At 45.0% G+C, this 24,104-nt stretch overlaps 1 protein-coding gene across 1 annotated transcript in view; it reads right to left on the bottom strand.

Annotated features, from left to right (window-relative positions):
- Positions 1-24,104, bottom strand: part of PRKCH (protein kinase C eta) — a 118,162-nt gene that overhangs the window by 74,812 nt on the left and 19,246 nt on the right. The window contains exon 2 of the mRNA XM_051621887.1: positions 15,242-15,305. Coding sequence (XP_051477847.1) covers positions 15,242-15,305 — 64 coding nt within the window. The remainder of the gene's footprint in view (positions 1-15,241; positions 15,306-24,104) is intronic.

Raw genomic sequence — 24,104 nt, forward strand, 5'->3', positions numbered from 1 at the left:
AACCTTTCCTTTACTAACTACTGAAAAGTCTTCTCTCCAATTCCCCTCAAAAGTCACTTGGATGTGTGACAGGCCAGCTGGAAGACAGCCACAGCCACAGAGGGTGGCTGTATTAACCACATGGGGCTTCTCCTCCACGTCCATCAAAGTTGCTGTCCTTTTGCTGCTTCTGCCAGTTCATCCATGAACCCAGACTGGTTCAAATCCCAGGAGAAGCTCATTGCAAAGCAAACATGTGGCACATCAAACACAGGGTGGGATTTACGTTTGATCCAGCTGCCATTTTCCCCTCTGAAATTGGACGTTTTGTACAAAGACCAGAGAAAAAGCCAGTTAGTGCTGGCAGGACTAGCTTGTCTTCTACTAGGACTTCACAGAAAACCCATATTAATGGGCAGTTCATCATTTAAGATGCTAACTCATCAACATTGTCTGAAAGAACAAGAAGGAATGAGGATGCTCTGAATAAAAAAAAATAAAAAATAATTTAAAAAAATCCCACTAATGAGTATGAAACAGCATTATTAGCAGTCTCGGAAATGAAAACAAATGTAATCATCAATTCATTGAATCATACAGAACTTTGCACTCCATGCAAGATCTCTGTTTCTTGTCCAGGTCTAGGACTCATCTCAGCTCTGATCGATGAGCAGCACCGGAATACAGAAGCTAGATGATGAAGGTTAAGTCTGGCAGTGATGAGAGGATCAGTGAAGTTCATTCAACAGTATTAGTGAGCATGACAGTGCTCAGCTATAGCTACAGAAGCCCACCAGAGGCTCATTTCTAGAAATACATAATGACACCAAAGCTCTGGTGGCACCAGTAGTTGAGGAAAAAACACAAAGCCAAGTGGAAACATCTCCATAGTTCCCAGGCTTAGCAGCTATAGCTATAGCTCCATCCATCACTGCTAAGCTCACTGCTCACTTCTCCAGTGAGAAACCAGGGTCCAGGACCTTTCTAGGAGGTTCCCTTTGCTTCACCCATAGTCTCTTGCACTTGGATGTAGTAATGCCAAGGATAATGGGACAGCTCTGCAGAGCTGGAGTGAGCAGTACGTGGCTGTCAGGGACTGCCCACATGCAGAAGAGGAAAGGGCTGCAATGCTGATGATAGAGCTGGTGCTGGGGCTGAAGGAGGAATAGCTGCTTTTTATCTGTTTGCATAAGGTCTGTGAGAACATGAGAGAGCAGGAAGAAGGCAGCTTGAGAATCTCTGCTGCTGCTTCGATTCTACCAACCAGTTATGAATACCATAGAGGTTATTTTGCATAGAGTTTTAATCATAATTACCACACAGGTTTTCAGACATGCACAGGGCAGCTCAGAACCATTATTCTCCTCATCTGCTTTTACAGGTTATTGCTGGGAATATTTTTTTCTTAGTCATCTGCTCGTGGACATGAAGCAATGCACTGCAGCAGGCTGTGCAAAGCTGAAAAATATGAATGGAAAACTTTTTCCATTCATTTCTGTAGTGAGTAACAATGAAGTGAGCAAATGGGATACTGAGGATAACAAACGATGACAGCAAACATAAGCAATCCCTTGCCATAAGAGAGCAGGTTCTCAAACAGAGGCCACAGTCTGCAGAAAAACTGCTGGCTACCCAGAAAGATGTGTAGGAAGGGGACAGACACTTCCCCCTCCCTTCTCTTTCCAGCCACACCACTGTGAGAAAAGGAAGGAGACAGCCCTGTTTTTCACCATGTGCTTGTTTCTCTGCCAAAGGAAAGATAGATTTTACCTGCACTCCATTTTATCATTCCATCTCTGCAAGTTTTCACATTAATTTGGAGATGGTAACCTCATGAGACTTCTGTTTGCAAGAGAAGCCAGGCTGGAGTGATAATAGTGAAGAACTGTCTCAGCTTGCACAGAGATGCCAGGAGAGAAGAACTTTATTTTAAATTAGAGGAGGGAGTTGAGGGAGACAGCTGAAACCTGAGCATTTAACTGAGGGCTTCAGAGCCTGGACAGGCACTGTAACTGGACAACCAGCTTGTATCTGCCCCCGTACCTAGCAGGAGCCACAAAGTACCCACAAAGTTTGGAAAAGCAAGATAAATTAGCCAGGCCATACCCAGTGAGATGAGACATACGCACTTCCCTCTACTTGTAGTTAACGTGGTCTTCCAGGAGCAGGAGATGTCCAAAAAGCCCAGCCCCACTCACAATGGAGTCCCCTCTCTGCCCTCTAAGACCTGACAGCACGACTCCATCTGCAACCACTCCATAACCTAATCCTCTCACGCTGACCTGGGCTAAGAGCAGGCAGCAAATAAAAAAGAAAACCCGTATTATTAAAAATTTAAGTTGACCCACACAAACAGTGAGAAACTGGCAGTAACAACCACCTCCCCTCCTCAGCTTCAGGCAGAAAAGCACATCTGCTTGCAGTCTCAATTTTATCATAAGATGGGGACAATCTTCTTCATTACTTTAAGATGTGCAAATAATGCCAGTAACTCATACTTCTTACTGCATTGCTCATTAAAGCCTTAACAAACTTATCCCTCTCCCTTCTCCCCTAGCCAATTATAATCATTATTTCCTTCTGCTTAGGCAAGTGAATTTCCATTGTAAAACCTCCTGTTAGTTCTTCCCACCTACTAAACTCAAGCAAAAAATGTTGAGATGTGATTTATTAGGGAAGGAAACCATTTAAATACATTATTCATTAAAAACAGGAAAATAAAACTAACAAAGCAACTTTGATCTTCTCTATAATTAATTCATGCACCAGAAGCCCTCTGCACCATAAGTTTTAGAAGATTTCAACTATGCTGACTACAGAGCAGAAGTAGCACTAACGGCAGCATTTATAGGTCAAAGCTACCAGAACCTGTGCAAAAAAAAAGCAGAACTAGAAGGCTGGACAACCAGTAGGGAGATCCCAAACCTTCCCCTGCTCCCTATGCCTCAGGGCTCATGCACATTAAAACCATCAGCAACTCACATGCTCGTAGGTGGCTCCACAGTAGGTATCACAACATGCTATTAGGAGGCCCTACCCACACAGGGAAGCACGAGCTCCAAGTTAAATCTATTTTTAACCAGCTGCAGTTTAAAGCTATTTTTATGTAGATGCTCTGAGGACATCTTCCTTTGTGTCTATGTGGCCAGCTTCAGAATAAAAATTGGCTGCTTCAGTATTAAAACAGGTGTCCACACAAGGTTTTACACTCGACTAAATCTGCTTCAAATTCATACCTTTATGTTCTGGCAGTACAACTTTTCCAGAGCCAGGGGCTTAACATCTGTCTCAAACAAGGAGCATCAGGACAATGTTCTTTATATAACATGAGACAAAACGCACAAAGAAACCAGAACCAACAGAAAGCTGGTTGAAATGGGATTAGCAAGCAGCTTGCATCCAGAAGGACTCACAGTTTTGCAGCAATGCCACAAACAGCAACCATGTTCCTTAACCCAGCAGCCAGCAGCCCTAGGACAAAATCTCCAGCCTTCCTCACCATGGGCACTGCAGCTCTCAGTGGGAAAGCCAATTGTAACCCAAAGCACAACTGGAATATGGTCAGGAAAAAACTAACTGGGAGAGCTAATTAAGCAGGACCAGTTAAGCACTCCCCTTTTTCAGATGTTGGGGTCTCTGACTGCTGTTGTGTGATGTCTCAGCCTTTCCCCAATCCCTGCAGGTGCACTGGCTTGGTGTTCACTGGGAGAATGACCAACACCTGAATCACCACCCTGCAACACCTGGTCGAGTGGTCACCCAACAGTCACACAGACCCAGTTCAAGTGGTCCAGCTACATACTCAGCTCTGATTACACAGCTGATCCCTCAGTCCTCTCCATATCTCCATGTGGCAGCTTGCTGAAGTTCTCTAATTGCAACAGCCTTAAAAAGCAGGTTGTTTACCATGTCACTCTCCCATGCAGATTCCCACACACCACGGGCTGAGCAAAACACTGCCACAGCAAAGCATCTGTTGAAAAAAATAAATTCAGCCTTTTGTATTCCAAACTTATTGCTACCATGAAGACACCTGCCAAAAGGCAGCAGCACCTTCTTCCCATCAAGACAGTCCCCATGGTAATGCAGCAAGGAAATATTCAGGGCTCAAGTCAGCAATTGCACTTGGCTTCATTTCACAGCCTGTCCTAAAACACCTCTGCAGATGGCACAGATCAGAACTGCTCTGCCATGCACCACACTCCTCCTAGTGCCAGCAGATCATTATTATTATCTCCCACAGGGATTTCCCAAGGGCTGCAGGCCAGGAGGAGTGGTGTGTTTGGAAAACACAGCTGCCCTGACAGCTTCCCATTCAGCTAACGTAGCCAGACCTGACCATCTCCCTTCCTCATCTCCTCCCAACAAGGCTTTCACACTGCAATACATATTCCTCCATTTCTGAGATTTCAAAAGCAGATGTACCAAATCCATACAAATGCAATCTTAAAAACACTGGGTGCCACATGGAGAGGGTGGTGCTTGCCTTGGCTCAGGATCTCTTTGCTTGTGGAGAGAGGGAAGGACCCTGTGGTTTCACCAGCTCTGCAGCAGCCACCAGCACCACCAACCAACCAATTCTATTCTTGCAAATGTGTGGCCCTCTCCACCCAGTGTAAGAGTAGCAGTAATAAGTACATATTCTACCTCCCCACAGGCTCTCCCATCTCACTCCTATCAATTAACAAGCAGAGGTAGGTGAGCAGAAAGAAAGTCACTTTCTCCAGCAGCACTTTCTCCACCTAAACCTGTGCCTTTTCTCATTATTTTTTTTTTTCCCCCAGTGTCTCAACGGAGAAGGAACACGTGGGGAGGGAATTTGTTTAGGCCCATACGACATGTGATGAAAGCCAGACTCAATGTGATGCTCACAACAGCCCTTAGACCATTTTAAGCAGTTCCTTCCCCCCCCTCCCCATAGCACCCTGTCTTCCTTCCACATCATCATTTTCCAGCTAGATCACTTCCCAGATCTGGTTTGCCATGCACCCCCCAAACAGCTGTGCTGGCACAAGGCAGGGTGTGAAAGCAATCTGGGAGGAAAATCAGCCAGACTTCACTGTGCAGGCTTCGTGTCCCTGGCATCCAGGCCCTACACTCCTCCATACAGCACAGCCCAGAGCAAAGCCATGTGTGCTGCTGGACTCAGCTCTCTGTGGCTGTAGGAACACAGGATGCCTTGATAGGGAAGGCGTGGGATGCCCTTGATGTGCAAGTTATCATCAGCACTTTTGGATGCAACACTGGAGCCTCTCTGAAGAGGGCTTGTTTTTCCCACCTTACATTCACAGGTGGAATACAGGTCCAGAGACAATGCAGGTAAAAATATGCACAGGACCAGACTGAGGCCCCAGGTCCCTCCCCCACCACTGAAGTAGTCTGAGCTGGGCAGGATGGAGAAGAAATGTCTTTCTGCCTTTGTTCTTGCAGATCCGCAAGTCTGCATTGTGAGTATGTAGGAAGCACAAATTTTAGCCATAAAAATACAGCATTTCCTGACTTTTCAGAGTTTCATTTTTCTAACATTAGTGGTATCATTCAAATGAAAAGGTTTCTGGTTTTAAGATGATTTCTTCAGTATTCTAAACAATAACTATCATTGGAAACTGGAGCTGCTCCAGTTCCCCGTCCCACTCCACAGTCCTGGTTCCCCAACACAGCTGTGGTCTCAGACACAAAACTCCAGGTAGAGAGGACAGCACTAGCAGGGGAACTGTTAGTGCTCTGCAGAGCCACTACTAGCAACAGGCAGCCACACTTACTCAACCAGTTTGACAGCTAGACGGCAGAAAAGAGCTGAGATTCTGGGAGTAAAAACTTGGTTCCAGATTCTAGCAGGAAACGGGCTTTGCTGGTCACAACTCTTCTGCTGCAGCCTTCTCTCGGCACCTGCAGCTCCTCTACCACTCATCTGTCCATATTCTCCCCTTCCCACCTTCAATTTTTTGAGCTTCTTTAAGCTTCTTCCTTACAGCTTCTTACAGCCCACACCCACCCATCACCACTCCCCAGCTCAGTCTCCTACATCCTTTCTATGTCTTCTTCTATTTCTTCTCTGTATTTCCAGATTCTTATGGCTTTATTCCTTCTCCAAGTAACTTTACCCAGTGTTTTCACCATTCATTGTCCTTGCCCTGTGTCCCAGCAGACGGGGCATGAAGAGCAGGACACTCACTCACCCAGACCTCCTGCCTTCCACCCTGCCACAGCACCCCAGGCCAGTACTGTGAGCTAAACCAGAGGATGGATCTGGCCCAAACCACCCCACACCCCTGCTGCACTCTCACCCCTGCTCAGCTCTCCAGTCCAGCCAGAACAGAACTCACTCCACACGAGGCCAGCCCAAAGAAAACCTGAGAGCATCTTTTTTAGACAGATTTACCCTTAATTATGAAACCACTTCAGTCTCATACCTGCAGCTACCAACGGTGTCAGCATTGCCAGGAGAAACAGTCACCAAGGTGGCAACCTGCTCAGAGCAGGAGGTGTCCACAGTTCTCAAAGGCCATGCTGATCTCATACAATTTTTCCCAGAAGATCAGAAATGGATAGATGTTCCCAAAGACAGCAGAAAGCTGACAGAGGCAGCACAGGCTCTTATCCCTTCCCCACCCTCCTCTGCCAAACTTGAGGCTGCCCTGGCAAAACAACATAAGGATCTCTTTGCTCAAAACTGTATTTTGATCCAGCATCTCATTCTGGAAAACAAATGAATCATTTAATCTGGAGCACGCCAGAAAATAATAAAAAAACCCCAACAAAAAACAACCTAACCTTTTTCAGCTGAGCAGGAAACTTAGCATTTTTTTGCTGGGCATACTCAGAAGAACCCAAAACGTGGGCATATAAACTGCAAGCATGAGGATTTGCCACCAAATGCACCACTAAAGGACAAGCTCTGCTTTCTACGTCTCCATACCAGGTCACCTAAGGCCAAAGACCCTGTCCTGCTTGGTTATCAATGAGATTTTGCCCTGCACCAGTGAGGTACAGAAATCAACTGCCACAACATCCCCAACAAGCAGCAGACTGATGCTGCTGGTTCCCCTTGTGTCTGCAGGATCCAAGGGAAGTTTGCCCCTCACAAGCTCTAATGATGCATGAACACCTTTCAGGCAAATTGAGGGAATTAAGCACTGTGCCACAACAGCATCTTGTAACCTTCCACATCCTCCAATGCCAACAGGTCCAGCAGATCTATTCATGGACTGAGCCCACCACTGCCCCACACAGCAGCCAAGTGACAAGGACTTCTGGATGTCCAACACTAGAAAAACCCTCACCTGTGGTGGTACCACCTAAATTAGGAGTCTCCTCCTGCAGCCAGTGTTGACACACATGGATATTAAATAGGACACAACCTAATTTAGTAGCTGGTGGAGAAGTTTAAAAAAAAAAAAGTGTGGTTTTACTGGTGCTTTTTTTCCCCTCCAGTTTCTGCTACAGACTTACAGGGTGACCCTAGGTAAACTACTGGAGCTTTTGGACAGTCACTCACCTACTTCATCAGTCAGGTATCTCGCAAATTGTGGACTAGGGAAATTCAGGTGGAGCTGTGAGGTCCAGAGTCTTCACCCCACCCCCTCCTTCATCCCAGTCAAGGGCATCATCCACATGCCCTACTGCAATGGGTGGGAGATGGCATAGACACAGCACCTCCCAGTACAGGGTTCAACAGCTGGGGACAGGGATTCTACCACCATCCCTGGCCACAGGATCACAGTCTCAACCCCCAAAGGCTCTGTGCTTTGCTCTTTCCAGCCCACATTTGTCTTCCTGCAAGGCCAAGTAGATAGATTTAAGCTCCTCTGAGAAGCACCATCACTTCTTCCACGAATCACATTAAAATAAAGCTAAAATCTCTGTTCCTCATTACAGCCACAAACACCAAAATCGCAGAGCAGATTGCAAGCTTGCATATTTATATCTAGGTTTCAGAGCCCAGACAAAACACAGCCCACTGAGGAAGTCAAGTTAACCCTTGATATTGCTGTTTGTTGCATTTTTACATCTCTGGATTTCTAAGCAGTTGGCAGATCTTGGCAAGTCGTGAATTCCTGCTGAACCCTCTCAGCATTAGACACACTGAGATAGCTGTGGAGCTCACATGGATCACCTTCCAAGAAGCAAAAATGGTCCTGTGGATATGCAGCAGGCTGGGGTGCTGTTCACCTCCTGACTGCACTAGAAACTCTTCGTAACACCAAGCAAACCACCTCATCTCCCAGGGTCTAGATCTTCCAGCCTTTAGGAATAAACAGCTTTATTTGCTTGTTCTCCCTTGTTGAAATCCTTTTTCCTGTGCAAGTTCAGAATTTACCAAACCTGCTTTGTCTTTTATTTTTTTCTTCTTTAGTGGAGGAGAGGCAGATATGAGATACCAGAGTGCCAGGGTGCAAAAAATGAAGGTATGAATTTTAAAAAAATATTCCTCACACTATCCTCCAACCATAAACAGTAATAACTATTCATTATTCCCAAGTTCATCCACTTGGTCTATCTTCCAAAGCTGGGTTGTCTCTCACCACAGTGACCCTTTCTCATGTCACTGTCAGCTTGAACAGGGCAAGTGAAAAGCAGCTCTGGGGAAGATGCAGGACAGCCCCTTCTCCTAATGGCAACTCACAGCCCAAAGGGCATTTCTTGGAACGCCCTGTGAAAAGGATCTCCAAGAGGTTTTTCACGGTCTCTCTGATTTTTAAATTCTCCCCCTAAAATCTTCAGAGTTGCTGAGAAGCTTTGCCATCTTGTGTTTAACTCGCAGATGCTTCACGACAAGGATAGGGCCGCTCTTGCTCCTGTTGGCTTGGCTGACACACCTCCACTGGGGTGCAGGTTTGCAGAGTCTGACCTGCAGGAGAGCAATACCTGCTCAGGACTTCAAGATCAGCCTCTGGAATTGCCTTTTACTTTTTAACCCAAGTGGCATCTTCCAGCAAAGTCGGGGGATTCACTGAAGTTCACCTGCCTCCCATTCAGAGATGCACAGCAGCTGTAGACCACACTCCTGGTCTTTGTGAGGGCTCAATCTTCTCCAGGGTGCATTTAGGGTGTCTTTTCTGCCCCACGGAATTCAACACTGTTCTGATCTATTTCCATCTGGAAATGCAGAGTTGAACCAACATGGAGTGCATGTGGAAAACCCTTGCCTGTAGCATGCACATGTGTGACAAGTGTAAAGCATTAGGAAAAGTGTGGGCACTGGAAAAAAATAGAGGGATAAAAAAAATGTCTCCTGCTGCTCTCTGCCACACAGGACTTGGGGCTAGACACTGAAGCCTTCCAGGTTCTTAGACTGTGAACCAAGGATAGAAAAATTTTCATTTTCTGATTCTGCACTGATGTTGCCTATAAAGATCAGGAGGCTCTCTGGACAGTGTTTACCAGATGCCTTCAGATTCTGCTTTAGCTAGTAATCTAAAACAGAAGAGTGGCCCAACTAGCCAAGGATAAGAACAGGGCATTTCTCATTCCTGGTTCATAGTTTCGTCATTATTATATAATGGTTTCATAATTATTCCCTTTACTATAAAAAAACAAGCTGGAAATAGTCATTGCAGTTTACAGAGGACCAGTAAATATATGGTTTTTTTCTCCCTCTTGTGCAGGAGCCTAATAATGTATCTTTAAACTGAAGTTTTCTGGGGCTGAGGAGCTGTATTACAGAATAGAGCAAGCACCTGCTTAGCACAACTGTGCCCATGCACCATCTGAGACTTTAAGGCTGCAGACCTTGACTGGTGCTTGTCTGAGGAAATGCTATTTCTTAAGATAAAAGCCACTTCAGGTCAGAAAAACATATTCTAAGAAAAACAGCAGCAAAGGACCAAGAGTCTTTGTGCAAGACAACAAACCATCCCAAACATGAGGTGACAGTTGCAAATCAGAGAAGTATTTCCTGCTCTAGAAGCAGGCTCAGGCTTCTTTGCTGCTGCAAACTCTACCAACATTAAACATTTAGCAATGGGTGCTGTATCTGCTCTACCAAGTCACTTGGCTTTTCAGTATTGCCATTGTTCTATTTCTTGCCCAGAACTCAAATATGTCTTTGTCTTTCCTGAAGCTGAAAGAAAAGAAACAACCATAACTTACCTCACAACGATGAAATTAAAGTTGAACTTCAAGCCAAAATTACCACTTTGAGTGACAACATTAAAAAAAGGGGGCAAGTTGCAAGAGTTCAAAGCACTAAAATAGTAGCACTTTGTTTTCTACAGGACTTGCTTCATTCATTAATTCTGTCAAATAATTAATTTGTTTAAATTTCATTTGCTTTGCTTAAAATTAAAAAGAGCAAATAGCAAGAGAGGTGGCAAACTGAGGGCACAGCAAGACCTTGCAGGTAAAGCTGTGAGGGGACTCAGCTTGCTCTGGCACTGCAGTGTTGCAAGGGAGAGAAGTTCATGCCATCCTTCAGGCACCTGCCTGGGGCTTCTGGATGCCCAGTCTGGCCTCACTGCAGCAAAACACCCTGACCCATGCACAATCACCTGCTCTTGAGTATCTCAACTAACTTCTCACAAGCTTGTCCAGAAGGACCAACAACAGGACTCATACTCACTACAGAGCTTTTTCTTTGAAATCAGTCAACACCTGCCCAAGAAGAAAGTTTGCCCTTTCACAGCTGAAACCAGCAGAGAGAGGCAAGTAGTGGAGAGCAGGTCTGAATTCATGCCACTGACATCAACTGTGCAACACCTGATGGGGTGCCCTGGTAGCATCAGAGTCACTTGCTATGAACACCACTAATTTCAAAGACAGAGCCTCCTCAGAGCACCAAGTCACCTTCAATCAGAGCCAGGGGGACCTAGAGGACATTGTGAGAAGGCACAGAGAAGCAGTACTCAGGCATATCACACTGGAGAACCTCAACAGCAACCAGTCAGTGGTGTCTTCCTGACAGGGCAAGCCCAGCACTGGCAAGGCAGACAACTCCATTTGGAAGCTGTCCACTTGGAAATGGTTATGGCCAAGGTTAGGAGAAGAGGAACATTAGGGAACTTTATATCCCACAGAGGACTACCTATTTTAGAAAGCAATAAATCAGATTTTTTTCCTTTCCAAGGAGTCTTGAAACAAAGTTGAGATCTTGTGGATTATCTCAGAGATCCTGGTATGCACATGGATCATCATAGGGAGGGAGGCAGAACACAACACTTCAGCTAAACAACAACTCCTGTAGTCCTCAGAGCTGGGTAGAGCTGAAATGCCTTCTGACAGCTACAGCTTTCCTTGGTCACATCCTCAGCTCCTCAGCTGGAAATGTGTGTCATGTTCTTGGGAAGCCACATATGTGTTTTTTTAAAGGAGAAAGGGGCAATGAGACACAAAGAAAGAGAGGTTAAGAAATGCTAAAGACACTATCAGCAACAAAAACCTAGTAATATTCAGATTAAAATGAAATTTAAAAGAGAAATTTAAAGAGAAATAATTATTTTGCTGACTTGAAAGAGAAATCCCATTATCAGACAGGGTTAAAGAAAACCCAGGAAAGACTGAATAAAATCCTTTGCACAAGGGAGGTGGTGGGGTAAAAGAATCCCTAAGCAATGCCTGAAGCCTGGCAGAACTCAGTCCTCACTTTCTCTAAAATAGCTTGGACTGAAAACAGCTCTCAGATCAAAGAGGGAGAGGGAGGAGAGCGTGCTTCCCTCCTACCCCAGCTGGGTGCCAGGACCCAGCACCACCAGCAGAGACACAGCCATGCTTGGACAGGTAATCTCCTCCCAGGGTAAGGAGGTTTTCATTTTAATTTTTCACTAGTCACTTTACCCAGGAAATGTCAGCTGAATAGGGGGAGTTAATACAATCAGGTATAGCTTAGCACAGCAACAAATACATCCACCAGAGAAAATAAAGATAGGCAGGAATAATTTCTCTAGACCTGCCTGGCTTCCTATTGCTTCATTCCTTCCTCCTCTTGAAAAATGACATTTATTTTTAGCATGTGAAACAGGTGTATTTCCCTGCCTCAACACAGCAGCTTGGCACTGATGGACAGAAGAGCCAAATAGGAACCTACAAAGGACTACTCCCTTTCCAGCTGTATGTTTTCTATACTGCCCTCCTCCTGATGGTCTGTGAATACTGCTGAAGGGTGAGTCTAAGGAGGATGGAGTCAGGCTCTTTTCAGTGATGCCCAGCAATAGGACAAGGGGCAACAGGCATAAACTGGAACATAAGTTCCATCCAAACACGAGATAAAACTTCTTTACTATGAGGGTGACAGAGCACTGCAACAGGCTATCCAGGCAGGTTGTGGAGTCCCCTTCTCTGGAGATATTCAAGACCTGCCTGGATGCAGTCCTGAGTAATGTGCTCCAGGGGATCCTGCTTTAGCAGGAAAGTTGGACCAGATGATCTCTAGAGGCACCTCGCAACTCCAGTGACTCTCTGATTTTCAGAGCAGGAAACGCACCGCAATTCCACACTTAACAATGGTCAGAAGTCCTAAATATCGTATTGTTTGAAGCCCCACGTGGGTGTAGCTGCTACCCTGACAGGGTCTCATGTGAACTGCTAACCCAGGCAGCAGTGTTTGCTGCACACCCACAGACACACGCAGCCTTCGGGCGGACTCTGCCACGTTGGCCATAACTAGCAGGGAGGATGTGGTTGTGGCTGCTCCCCAGATCAGGACAAACAAGAGGGAAGCCACTTTTTGTGCTTTCAAGTTGTGAGTTATTCTCAGATTCCTTTCCAGAAAAAACTTAAATTTTAGCTACAATTCTGAGCCTCCACATTTGCAGGAAATAAAAAAATAGAATAAAACACGACGTTATGAAAGAGACCTCAATGCTTTTCAGAAGGAAGCCCCTTCCTGAACAATGCCTCCACTATCCAAGGATTGAAAGAAGTTAGTATCCACACTCAGGCTGGATTATGTCTATTCTTGGGAACACTAAATGTGACCATACATGGGACTAACCAGTCAAGAAAAAACCCAAGAGCTGTCTTTGATCTTCCTGTTCTTTAAGTCCACACATCCTCAGCAAGGACAGAGAAAAGAGAAGTTGATTATTTCCAATATTTTCCATTTTCCTCAGAAAGCAGTACTGTTACAAACATCAGAGTTCTCCATCTCTCACCTTTGAGACCTTGCTAGCAACATGGTTTAATGCTTAGCCACCAGCATGAGTCTGAACCACACTTTGGATTTATGCTGAAGCCCACCATTCCTGCTCATCCCTGTTTTAAATGGCCAAGGATGACATGCTTGGTCTGGATACAAACTTGTATGCTGGTCAGTAAAAGCCCTCTTATTTCTTTATCTCAGTACAACACTCTCTCCATCATCAGCTGTACCGTAAGCAATGAAAGCAATTTCTAATACCCTTTTCACCCGTATTTCTGCCCAAGTGCCGTGACCTCTGAACATGCAAAGAAGTCCAACACAACCCCCTTGCACACCTTTGCACTCTCCCTGTTCCCAACAGCTTTTCCCAAAATAACTTGAAAAAGTAATCATTGTGTCAAAGCACAGTTATAGGGAGCATGTCCCTAGAGGAGAAAAGGTAAATCATCTGCTAACATCTTACATATGGATAAATACGAGAGCAGTTCCCAGATCCCAGAGTTGACACCCGGGCAGAGAAACACACATATTCCTACCTGACAGATAAAGAACTAAAGTTTTTAGTGATGCTCTGCCCAGCTTTACATGGAAAGGAAACTTCACAGGAAAAATTAATCCTGGTCTTCCCTGCACTGCCACAGTGCCAGGGTGATTCTCCTCATCTTCTCCATCTTTCCCAGAACATGCATTTCCTTAGGAATCAAACCCAGCTCAGCTCTCTGTTCATGTCTCCCTCCTAACATACCTCCTGCAAGCAGGAAGTACAGCTCATGGTTCCTAGCTGCACAAAGAGAACAATGTCTGCAAACCCTCCCACCAATTCCACACCATGGGGCTGAGGGTGCTGCTGAAGAGGAGGACACCATCTCTGTACAAACCCCTGGTGGGCCCTCAGGTGTGGCTCAGCTGACAACAGACTGGATCGGGCTCAAATTCTTAAAGCATCACAGCTACCCTGCCAGGAGCAGAGCACTCCTGGGCTGTAAACCTCCCAAAGAAAACCAAAAGCTTCACCAGCTCCTCTGATACATCAGCTCCCCACCAAGCAGCTGCCTGGGCCCCAACACATATGAGGCTGCTGGGTCAGCAAGGGCAAGACAGCTCCCCAAAAGCATCCTAGTAAAGCACAAGCTTGTGTTCAAACCTGTATTTAAAAAACAAAGGCAAGGGCATCGACAGGCCTGGGCACCCAGGACAAGGTGTGAGTGAGGGGAGCTGCTGGGCAGGAGAACAGAGCTCCCCCGTTACCCTTAAAGCAAGCACCCCTCCAGCTGGCACCCTTCTCGTGTCTCCTGCAGAGCATGGCAGGGTGGGCTGCCTGTGCCACAGTCCCCACAACAGCCTTTGTGCCCAGCAACCAGTTTCTGGGGCAGAACAAGAAAAAGCACTCAAAATCCAGCTCTCCCAGGCTGCAGGTAACAGCAGAGCAGATCCTGCCTCGATTCTTGGCTTCTGTACAGAAAACACTCCCAATAAATGCACTTTGAGGTTGCAGCTAAAACAAATAAGAATGATGGTGTAGGTCTGAAGAAAATACCCTTTTTCAGAGCCCCCTCCCAGATTTCCTGGGTTTCTCCAGCAAAGCTCATCCATACTTATAGCTAGCATCATGGTAAACAAGAGGGAAATTAAAAACAATGCACTATAAAAGATAGTTACAGAAAAATATCAGTCCAGATACTTTTTCAAGGCAGCTGTCACACTCAAAGCCTTCTGAGTTTCCTGTGCAGAGTGAACCCAGGAAACAGAAATGCACTAGAAGTAAACGAGAATCATTATGGAATAAAAATCACCCAGATGTTTTAAATATGTGCTATTTTAAACATGCTCTGCATGCTCCTTAGCTTGCTCTCCAAGAGGCACTCAGGTGAAAAGTACAAGTGACAGAAACAATTATCTGTCCTTTATCTGAAGGACAACTTGAGATAAATAAACCAGAACAGGCTGGAGTTGGCTCCCTGGATCTGAGATCAGACAAGACAGCAGAGCAAAGGGCACACACACAGTGTGAGCCATTACAAACAGCCCCTTCCAGGTTTCCACCATCATTCAAGAGGTCTCCAGCACACAACAGCACGTGGTCCACATGAAGAATGCCATCCACTTATGTACTGCTTCGTCACTGATGGCAAGTGTACACACCAGAGTCCAGCTCATTGTGAAAACAAGCCAAAATAATTCTCTTACCTTCTGTGAAGCTGCCTGTAAGAGTTATGACAACAAACACTTTGCCTTCTGGCTCCAAATCCACCTGAAAAAGTAAAGGAAATGTTAGAAGATTGTTTTCCAAGGCAAAGACTCTTCTCAGAGTTTCACATGATAAATTTTGCCAATATTTGTCAATATTTGAAGTTCTTTATATATTCTCACACACCCCCTTAATTTGACCAAAAAAAAAAAAAAAAATCAAGCAGTCACAGCTCAAATTGTTCAGCATTCAGGGTTCCATAAAAAATAAGGAACTTGATTCCTTTCTTTTTCCTAGAAGTGCTGAGCAATCTCAAACTTGCTAGAGGAAACAGATTAAAAAGAAAAAAAACCAGAAATATGGTTAATACTGTTCCAGTTTGTCAGGTAAGTGAAGCAGAAGTAACATTACACACACAGTTCTCTGAGAAGATACATTCATATCTGTTTGGTGAATGATATGGGTATTTCCTCCCTATTATATTGTATTCCATTGAAATTGTTTCAGTCTCTCTAAATTCCATCAGTGTCAGGGTAAATGCTGATTTGTTACATAAATCATCTTTTGGCCTTAAACCACAGAAATTGGGAAACTGTCAGTGCTTTTACCTAAGGACTTGTTGTCATTTAACCTAAATTAGGGCTACAGAACATACTTTTAGATATCAGGGATTCAACTTCAGTGTTGGTCAACCTGTCCTTGAAAGAAGGTATTGATTTTTTGGTGAACAGATTTTTCTTTTTTAGTTACATTTTTTTTTTTAAGTCTTGACTTCGTTGTTGTTGGGTTTTTTGTTTGTCCACCAGATAGTTTTTAGCAAAAATGGCAGCTAAGGATCCCTGAACTCTGAGTCAGGCTTTCACACAGAAATCTCACTTTAGAGGAAAAAAAAACCAACACAAAACCAAACAAAAACCAACAAGGCATCACCCCATACACTCCCAAGCTGCAAGGTTAAAATTAGCAGAGAGGAGCTTCACACCTCGTGGGAACCGATAATCTATGCAGAACAGGAATTCTGAAAAGAAAGCTCTCTGGGGGAATGACTAAATGTGATCATTCAAACCCTCTCTGTAATTGTACTGCCACCCTTCCTTGCTCTGACAGAAACAGGAGCACATCTTCCATGTCAGCAGCACAGAATTTCACCACAGAGGTGCCCAAAATGGAACACGCCTTGGTGTACATGCTGCAGAGTAGAAAAATATTTCCCAGTCCTTCAAGAAAGGATGATGAGCCCAGGCTCCCTAGTTTTTCTCAGGTAACACATGATGTATCCTGCCAACACTTTGATTCTTCTCCAGTGAGCACATCATTCAAATACACCTCTAACCATGAGCCTAAGCTCCCAGAGCAGGGGCATGGACCACCACTAAGCCAGACAACATTTGCCCATGGCCTGCAAAACCTTGCCATGCACCAACCAGTGCTTTTCAGGGCATAACACTCAGACACAGGTAAAAGAGAAAGCTGAACTCTAAATATCTAACAGAGGAGCCAAACAGCCATGCTGCAAATGGATAGAGTATCTGCAGAGCTGGAAGTGGGAGAAGAAGGTGTCCAAGCCGGACTGACTCTGCAGTGTAAAGGTGTAGCAGCATTTCTGCTGGCACCTCTGCTCCTAGGGATGTTAACTGCAGCTTCACTAACATGAACCCAGAGAAAACAATCTGCTGGGCTAAGTGAGGAGGAAGCAGAGGCAGCACACAGCATCACTGTGAGTTCCCCTGGCCTACACTTTATGGCAGAAGTAAAGAAATTGGTTTTTAAACTACTGGGAATTTGTTAGGATGAGCAGAGCAAATATTTTCAGAAAAAGGATGAGAGAACATCCTTTTCATGTGACTGCAGATACAGTCCAGAAGTGACACATTCCTATCAATGAGACAGAAAACAAGGGAGCTAGAACTGCTTTGGAAAATCCTATCAAAAAGTTAATTTTATGGACACTATATTTTCCACTAAAAAAACCAAATACAATCAACACCAAAAAAAACAAATTAATCTCACAGAGAAAATTTAAATTAAATATTTAGATTTGGCTCAATATTAATATTTATGTTTTCTTGGGCTGCTTCCTACACTGGCTGTGTCTGAACAGCCTCAGTCTCCATTAATATGGAAGACATTCCCTAAATAAACATCAACTCCAGCAATACCATGCATCAATTCTTGCCTAAATTTCAGTTCACCGGAGAGATATGCAGCCTTGGAAATAAATGGTTCTCTCAAAAATTTATAATATCTGTATTATATATACATTTACAGTCACCCAAATTGATTTACGGGATACCAAGAACTCAGATTTTACAGGAAAATCCTACTTACTTGGGTTTCCAAACTAATTCTTCAGAGCTTATCATTTTTTTTTGCCAGTCTCCACACACAGCAATACGTTAGACTCCTGCTTCCACAGTCACAAAGAAGATCTTTCCTCCCTTCTTCTGACAAATATGAAGTCTGGTGGGATACAGAGCAGATCCTGCTCTCCTTGTTAAGTCTTAAAAGCAAAGGCTTGTCATGACACAAGCAGCTGGGCTGAGACCAGGAGATGCAACAAAACATCACCCACCTTCAACACAGGGCACAAACCAAAACTGGTCTGAACACCGTGACATGCTTTGCTCACCACCAGTGCAAATGGGATTCCTCTGCCCAGGGTAGCATAGTCTTACAAAACAGAAACAAAATCATTCTCCAAGTAATAGCAGGAGATTTATGACAGTTATAAAACCATCTCTCTCCTCTGAAGACTCCAAACACTAGTCAAATAACCCACGTCAACTAAGCAGCTGTGCTCATATCCTACCTCAGTGCAAGAGCACGCTATGAAGAGGATCTAGCTACACTCAAGATCTTCTCACAGCACACGTTAGTAGGATCTAATGAAAAATTACAGCTGAAAGGCTCCAAAATGAGGACTGAAGCCCCAGCATGCCAGGAGCTGCTTGAAAACTTTGGCACATTGGTACCCTGCTGGATGTTGGGCCAAGAGTGAAATCTTGTCCTATACAAGAGATTAACCCACAGAGTCTTAAGAGTTTTCCTGATATTAAATTGGTATCAACAACAACAAAAGATAATATACAATGAAATTAAATAAGATACAATGTAATTAATGAACACTGGTACAAGTCTGGCTTTCAGATTTGCTGTGATCTCCTTCTCCTTTAAAGATGAAATTTGACCTCTAGCAGCCAACACAGAACACAGTACCTGAGATAACTCCCAGATACATGGAATGTGTCTGAAACAGCAAATAATCTCTGACCTAGAAAACTGAATGGAAAATGTCTGACCACAGACCTGCCCTCCCATGGGCCTGCCCAAGATCAGCTGATCAAGCAGCTCCCAAACAGCAACACCCACCCGATGGGATGTGCTTCCTCTCACTATCTCATGAATCCATCCCACCACCACACAAGGTGGAAGGCCCTTGTGCTGGTGGCACTAACTCCTGTGAGCTCTTCACACTTTCTGGACCACAATCCCCAACGCCCGTGCAGCCAGACCGATGCTCACGAGCTGAGCTGGTGTGCACAGCAAGCAGCTTGCTCAGCCCAGGCTCCAGGGCCAACCTCAGCCACCCTTGCAGCATGGGTCCCCATGTTCTACACCACTGCAGCCTTCACACTTTGTGGTGCAGCTACAGAAGCAGCACACACTGCTGGATAGCTTTAGTGACCCAGCAAGCAAATGCAGCCACGTTTGGGCACACAGAAATATGCACAGAACCATCTGAAACCAGATGTCCTCAAATGAGGAGTGTGATACTTGCTTCTTCCCCAAAAGGAGGAACTCCTAAGGTAAGCCCTCCTTCAGTCACAATAAAACTTCCATCACTAGCACCTGCTTTCACAGACTGAGGGGACTTCTCACTATGTTCTGTTATTTACTCAGATTCAAGCACCTCCAAAGGAAGCAGCTGCCAAAGGACTGGCCCTCCAGCCATGGAAGGGATAACCTATCCAGCAGGAGCTGGCTGGCAGCCCAGCCCTGACTGCTGCAGACAAGGCTCCGGGGAACCCGGTACCTCCCAGCATCAGCAACACCCTGGGGATCCAGCTTCACAACAGCAATGGGGCTGTAACACAAGCACCAGTCATACATCAAGTTTTGCTTCTCGCTTCTTTTCTTCCCAGCACTGACCATGGCTGCTTACAGGCAAAAAAGTATGACTTCATATAGAAGCAGGGGCCATGGTATTATTTTTGACAGAATCATTAGAGGCCACAGCAGACCATGCAATCAGTTCAGGTCAACAATGCAGCTGATGCTGATCTTCTTTCTCAAAGAAAGCAGGAGAAGCTCAGAGAAACTCAACAGCCTGCAGGCAACACAGATTATGCCAAAGGGAAACTGCTCTATCATAAGGTATGAGATAAGCAATACAGGAACGTAACCATCTCTGTGTACTTGATAACAATATTCAAAGTATAGTAAGCACTGAGAAAATTTTCCTAATGCCAAGATCTATTTGGCACAGGATAACTTCTTTTAGGCAATCAAAGAATTCTGCCTGGAAGGTTCAATATCAGAGCAGGAGATGCACTGCAGTGGGAAAAGTCCTGCTGTAGTGGGAGAAGCAAAGGAGAAGTTCAATTTTTTATGCATGTGTGAGATTGCAAATGCTATGAGGTACACTGATCTCTGAATAAACCAAACTGCTGGTGTGCAGCATCACACCACTGGCACACACAGCTCGGAACAGTTGTGCTGCTTTTGGCTGGGACAGTGTTAATTTTCTTGCTAGTAGTTAATAGGGGGCCATGTTTTGGATTTGTGCCGAGGACAGTGTTGATAAAGCAGAGATGTTTTTGCTGTTGTTGATCAGTGCTTACACAAAGCCAAGGCTTTTTTCTGCTCCTCACACCGCCCACCAGCGAGTGGGCTGGGGGTGCACAAGAAGTTGGGAGTGGCCACAACTGGGACAGCTGACTCCAACTGACCAAAGGGATATTCCATACCACATGAAATCCTGCTCAGCAATGTAAGAGCTGGAGGAAGAAAAGTAGGAAGGTGGGCATGATTGGAGTGATGGCGTTTGTCTTCCTGTGTCACCGTTAGGTGTGATGGAGCCCTGCCTTCCTGGAGATGGCCGAGCACCTGCCTGCCATGAGGAGTAGGGAACAAATTCCATGTCTTGCTCTGCTTGCACATGTAGCTTTTGCCTTACTTATTAAACTGCTTCTATCTCAACCCAAGAGTTTTCCCACTTTTACCTTTCTGATTCTCTCCCTTGTCCCACCAGGGAAAGGTGAGTGAGCAGTTATGTGGGGCTCTGCTGCCAGTTGGGACTAAACCCAACAGCAGTAATCACCCTTCCTTCTCTCTGGTGCTTTTGTCCTCAGCCTGGTGCCCCAGAGAACAACTGAGAGGAAAAATACTGACTTTCTGGTTGTTTTCAAGCTAACTTGGCCAAGTTTTAGATAACTGGGAGAGGAAAGTGTGCTTATCAGTGTATTAAAGCCCTCAATCACCGCTCTTTCCTAGCTGAAGGAAATGGAAGACAGCACGTCCTCCCCAGCACAAAGGGTGGATAAGATCAACTGTTGGAGCTCAGGAACCCCCTTTGTATCTGTAAGAACAACACAGGATTTTTGGCCCAGAGCTAAGCATACACTTTAACTTCTCTTGACCCTCACCAGCCATACCTAAGAGAAAAACAAACGCTGGAGGATTTTGGCAAGGGAGCTGGAAAGGAGCAGGTACGGACGCATCTGAGTTCAGCCGCAGTTTCATTACGCTTCCCCTGCAAGATGCAACACTCAGCAGTGAGGCTGAACACAGGGCTGAGGAGGACTTTGCTCCTCATTCAAACCACTCACACGGTGCCCCATGCCTGAACTTGCTGAGATCGCGCAGCTCCCGCCTGACTTCAAAGGGAGCTGCCAGGGATCGGTTTCCCACAAGGAGGGGCGCCAGTCAACCACCTCACACACCTTCTCCAGAAAAGGACTGTACTAATGTTGTTCCCCACAACCAGGCAGGTGTGATTTACTCCTCTTCTCTGCATTACAACAACAACAAAAAACGCAGCTAGTTTGGGAGCAAACAGTTGCGGGGAGACCGAAACAGGACTTCTTAATCACACGCCTTCACACATGTAATACAAACTGGTTGTGCATGATTCATCAATGGAAGAGGTTTGGAAAACAAAGTCATAAGCAGGGTAATCTTTCAGGCAACATATCAACACCCAGCTGAAGCATCCACTGGACTCGACGAGCAGGTATAGTCAGTCAGACTCTGAAGGAGCCAGGCATGCCTCTGTGAAAGACTCAGCCCGGATGGGAAGAGGCAGATCCCAAGGGTGGCTGCCTGCCTGCGAGACACTCACCCTCCAAAATGGAGATGAGGTGGACCTCCAGGATGCAGAGACACCCTCAACACTGCACTTGGCATGAACGTTAATTTTTGCAAAGACAAGATAAGAATACTTTTTCCCTCCCCACAACAGACAACCAGATCTGAAGTACACTGAAATCAGTGGGAATCTTTTTATTGTCTTTGGATCAGAGACAAAAGATGACTGCATTTACCCTGGAGCCCAGAACATCCTCTCTCCCTTTGCTGTTCTGTCCTTTCTTCCCCACAGGCACAACAAGTAAGCATCCTAGAAGTACAACCTTTTTCTAAGCCATGTCAATGCTGACGTGGCTTCAAAAACAGAACAAGCCAGACACTTGCAGTGAATAAAGCAAATATAAAAGCTACCTGGGGACTTAATTAGCTTAATTAAACAAGTAGCTATATCTTTTTACTTCCTACACAATTTTAAAATTTAATTAACAGAACTGCATATATAATCAGTCATTTGTGGAGGCAATTCCCAAGGCTCTGTTCAGTGAAAAGAGCTGAAAGTCTGGATTAAGCTAAAGCTGTTTTTTCACATTCCTCCAGTTATTTCTTTTAATTTTTCTTGCTTAAACTCCTAACAGATCATGCTTATGAAATGTGAGATCTTACTGTATTTAATACAGTAGCACCTCCCCCTAGCATGTCTTTGTTGAACAGGTCAAATAGCAACTTTCTCAGCCAAATACGGTGTCTGGATTAATCAGTCCCTCTTGTACATATTGTGCCTGACAGTCACCTGTCCATCAAGTCGAGCACCTTTGAAAAATCCTCAGGGCTCTCTAGTACAAAGGGGGATTTTGCATTTCCAGACCAACAGATTAAAGTATTTTTCCCACAAATGCACAGCTTGTGATTTTTTAGATTCAAACCAGCGTGCCTACAAAAAAACACAACAACACAACAAAAGGGGAGTGCCAAGAATCTTCTCATTCCTGTGAAGGCTGGCAAGTCCGTAGGGCAGCCGTTTCCACCAGAGGAGCTAAGGGCAGACATGGACAATTTCTCAACAACACATGGCAAGCTCCATGCAGAGAAGGCCCTAGGATGTTCCATTTGGCTAATGGCAGCAACACCAGCTCTTGCTTCACCCAAGGTCTGAATCCGGTGCAACTGAACAGCAGCATCTCTCTGCTCCCACCAGGATTTAATTTTGGTGCCAGGTCTCAGAGTGATGTAGAAAGACTGCCACTCCCATCTCTGACCAGTAGGTCCACGTGCTGAGTTCACAAGAGCATCAAAGCCCTTGCAGCACAGAGGCCTGCTGCAGTAAATGCACAGTTAGACCTAGAGATGATACCTGGTTCCTTGAGGTCAGCCTGGCCATCCCCTGGGGTAGGGGACAAAGGCTCAAAACTGCTGCCTCCTGCAAGTGACAGTAACGATCAAAGTTTCAGGGGAGAAAAGAAAAGTTTCCAACAACTAGTACTGCCACATGCCACACTCTGGAGGTAAACCCATGAATGGGTGGAAAGTTAGTCTCTCTTGTAACTCCTCTAACCAGTTATTCCAGCTATTACTGTAATATTGTCATTCTAATTTTTTGTTCCAGGACAGCTGTTTAAAATATTACTTTTGTTTTCAGTCAAGCTGCATAGTTATAAGCTGTGTCCTGGCCATGAGCAATCATGCACAGCTAATAACCCTTAGCCAATCCTGGACTCTTTAATCAATTTAGTCTGGTTTCATCCAAAAGATTTCCTACCTAAACAGGAGATTTACTCAGACAGAGTAGCATGGGCTGCAACAAGACTTAACTACCTTATGAAAATTCCTACCAAGAAAACCTGCTTAAGGGCCTAAAAGTAAAATAGAGATTAAAAAGGAAGTTTCAAATCTACAAAAAAAATAGAATTTTCAAAAGCATAAACCAAAGTCTGCTCCTAGAAGAGCTACATCAACTTATTTTGCTTTTGAGAAATCCCACCTCTTTTAGAGTGACTGATTTATGAGTAATGGTTGCAGATGACTGCTCTATATATTTGGAAAAAAACTGTAGGATTATAAGGTTAAAAAGAGAGACACACACCCAACTGGTTCAGGGATTATTATATTTTCATTCTTCTATTTTTAAAGAAAAACAGCTACTCTCTGGAGGGATTTCTGATCTCTTCTTCCTGAGTTACATGGCAGGGAATCCAATTGCCTTTTTATCAGTCCCACAGTACTGAAGTTTCTCAAAGAGCAGGCACTGACCCCAACTGTACCACCCCTGAGCAAGAATCCATTCCTTCAGAAATCTAAGTGAAACTCGAAATTAAACGGGACATGGGGCAGAGCCTAGAAGTACCATGCACACACTGAAGTCTGCAACAGAAGAGGGCTTCCATCCACAGATGAGCCTCCCTGCTGCAACCCAGCTGACCACAGAGCCAGAGCATCACTTCTCAGGGGGCCTCTCGACACCTTCGTGCCACCTCCCACAGCTCCCTTCCCATGGCCTGTATGACCACAGCCCATGAGAAACCAAAATCGTGTGGGCAGCACACATTCTGCCTTGCCCTA

This window comes from Apus apus, chromosome 5, assembly GCF_020740795.1.
Source record: "Apus apus isolate bApuApu2 chromosome 5, bApuApu2.pri.cur, whole genome shotgun sequence".
NCBI lineage: Eukaryota > Metazoa > Chordata > Aves > Apodiformes > Apodidae > Apus > Apus apus.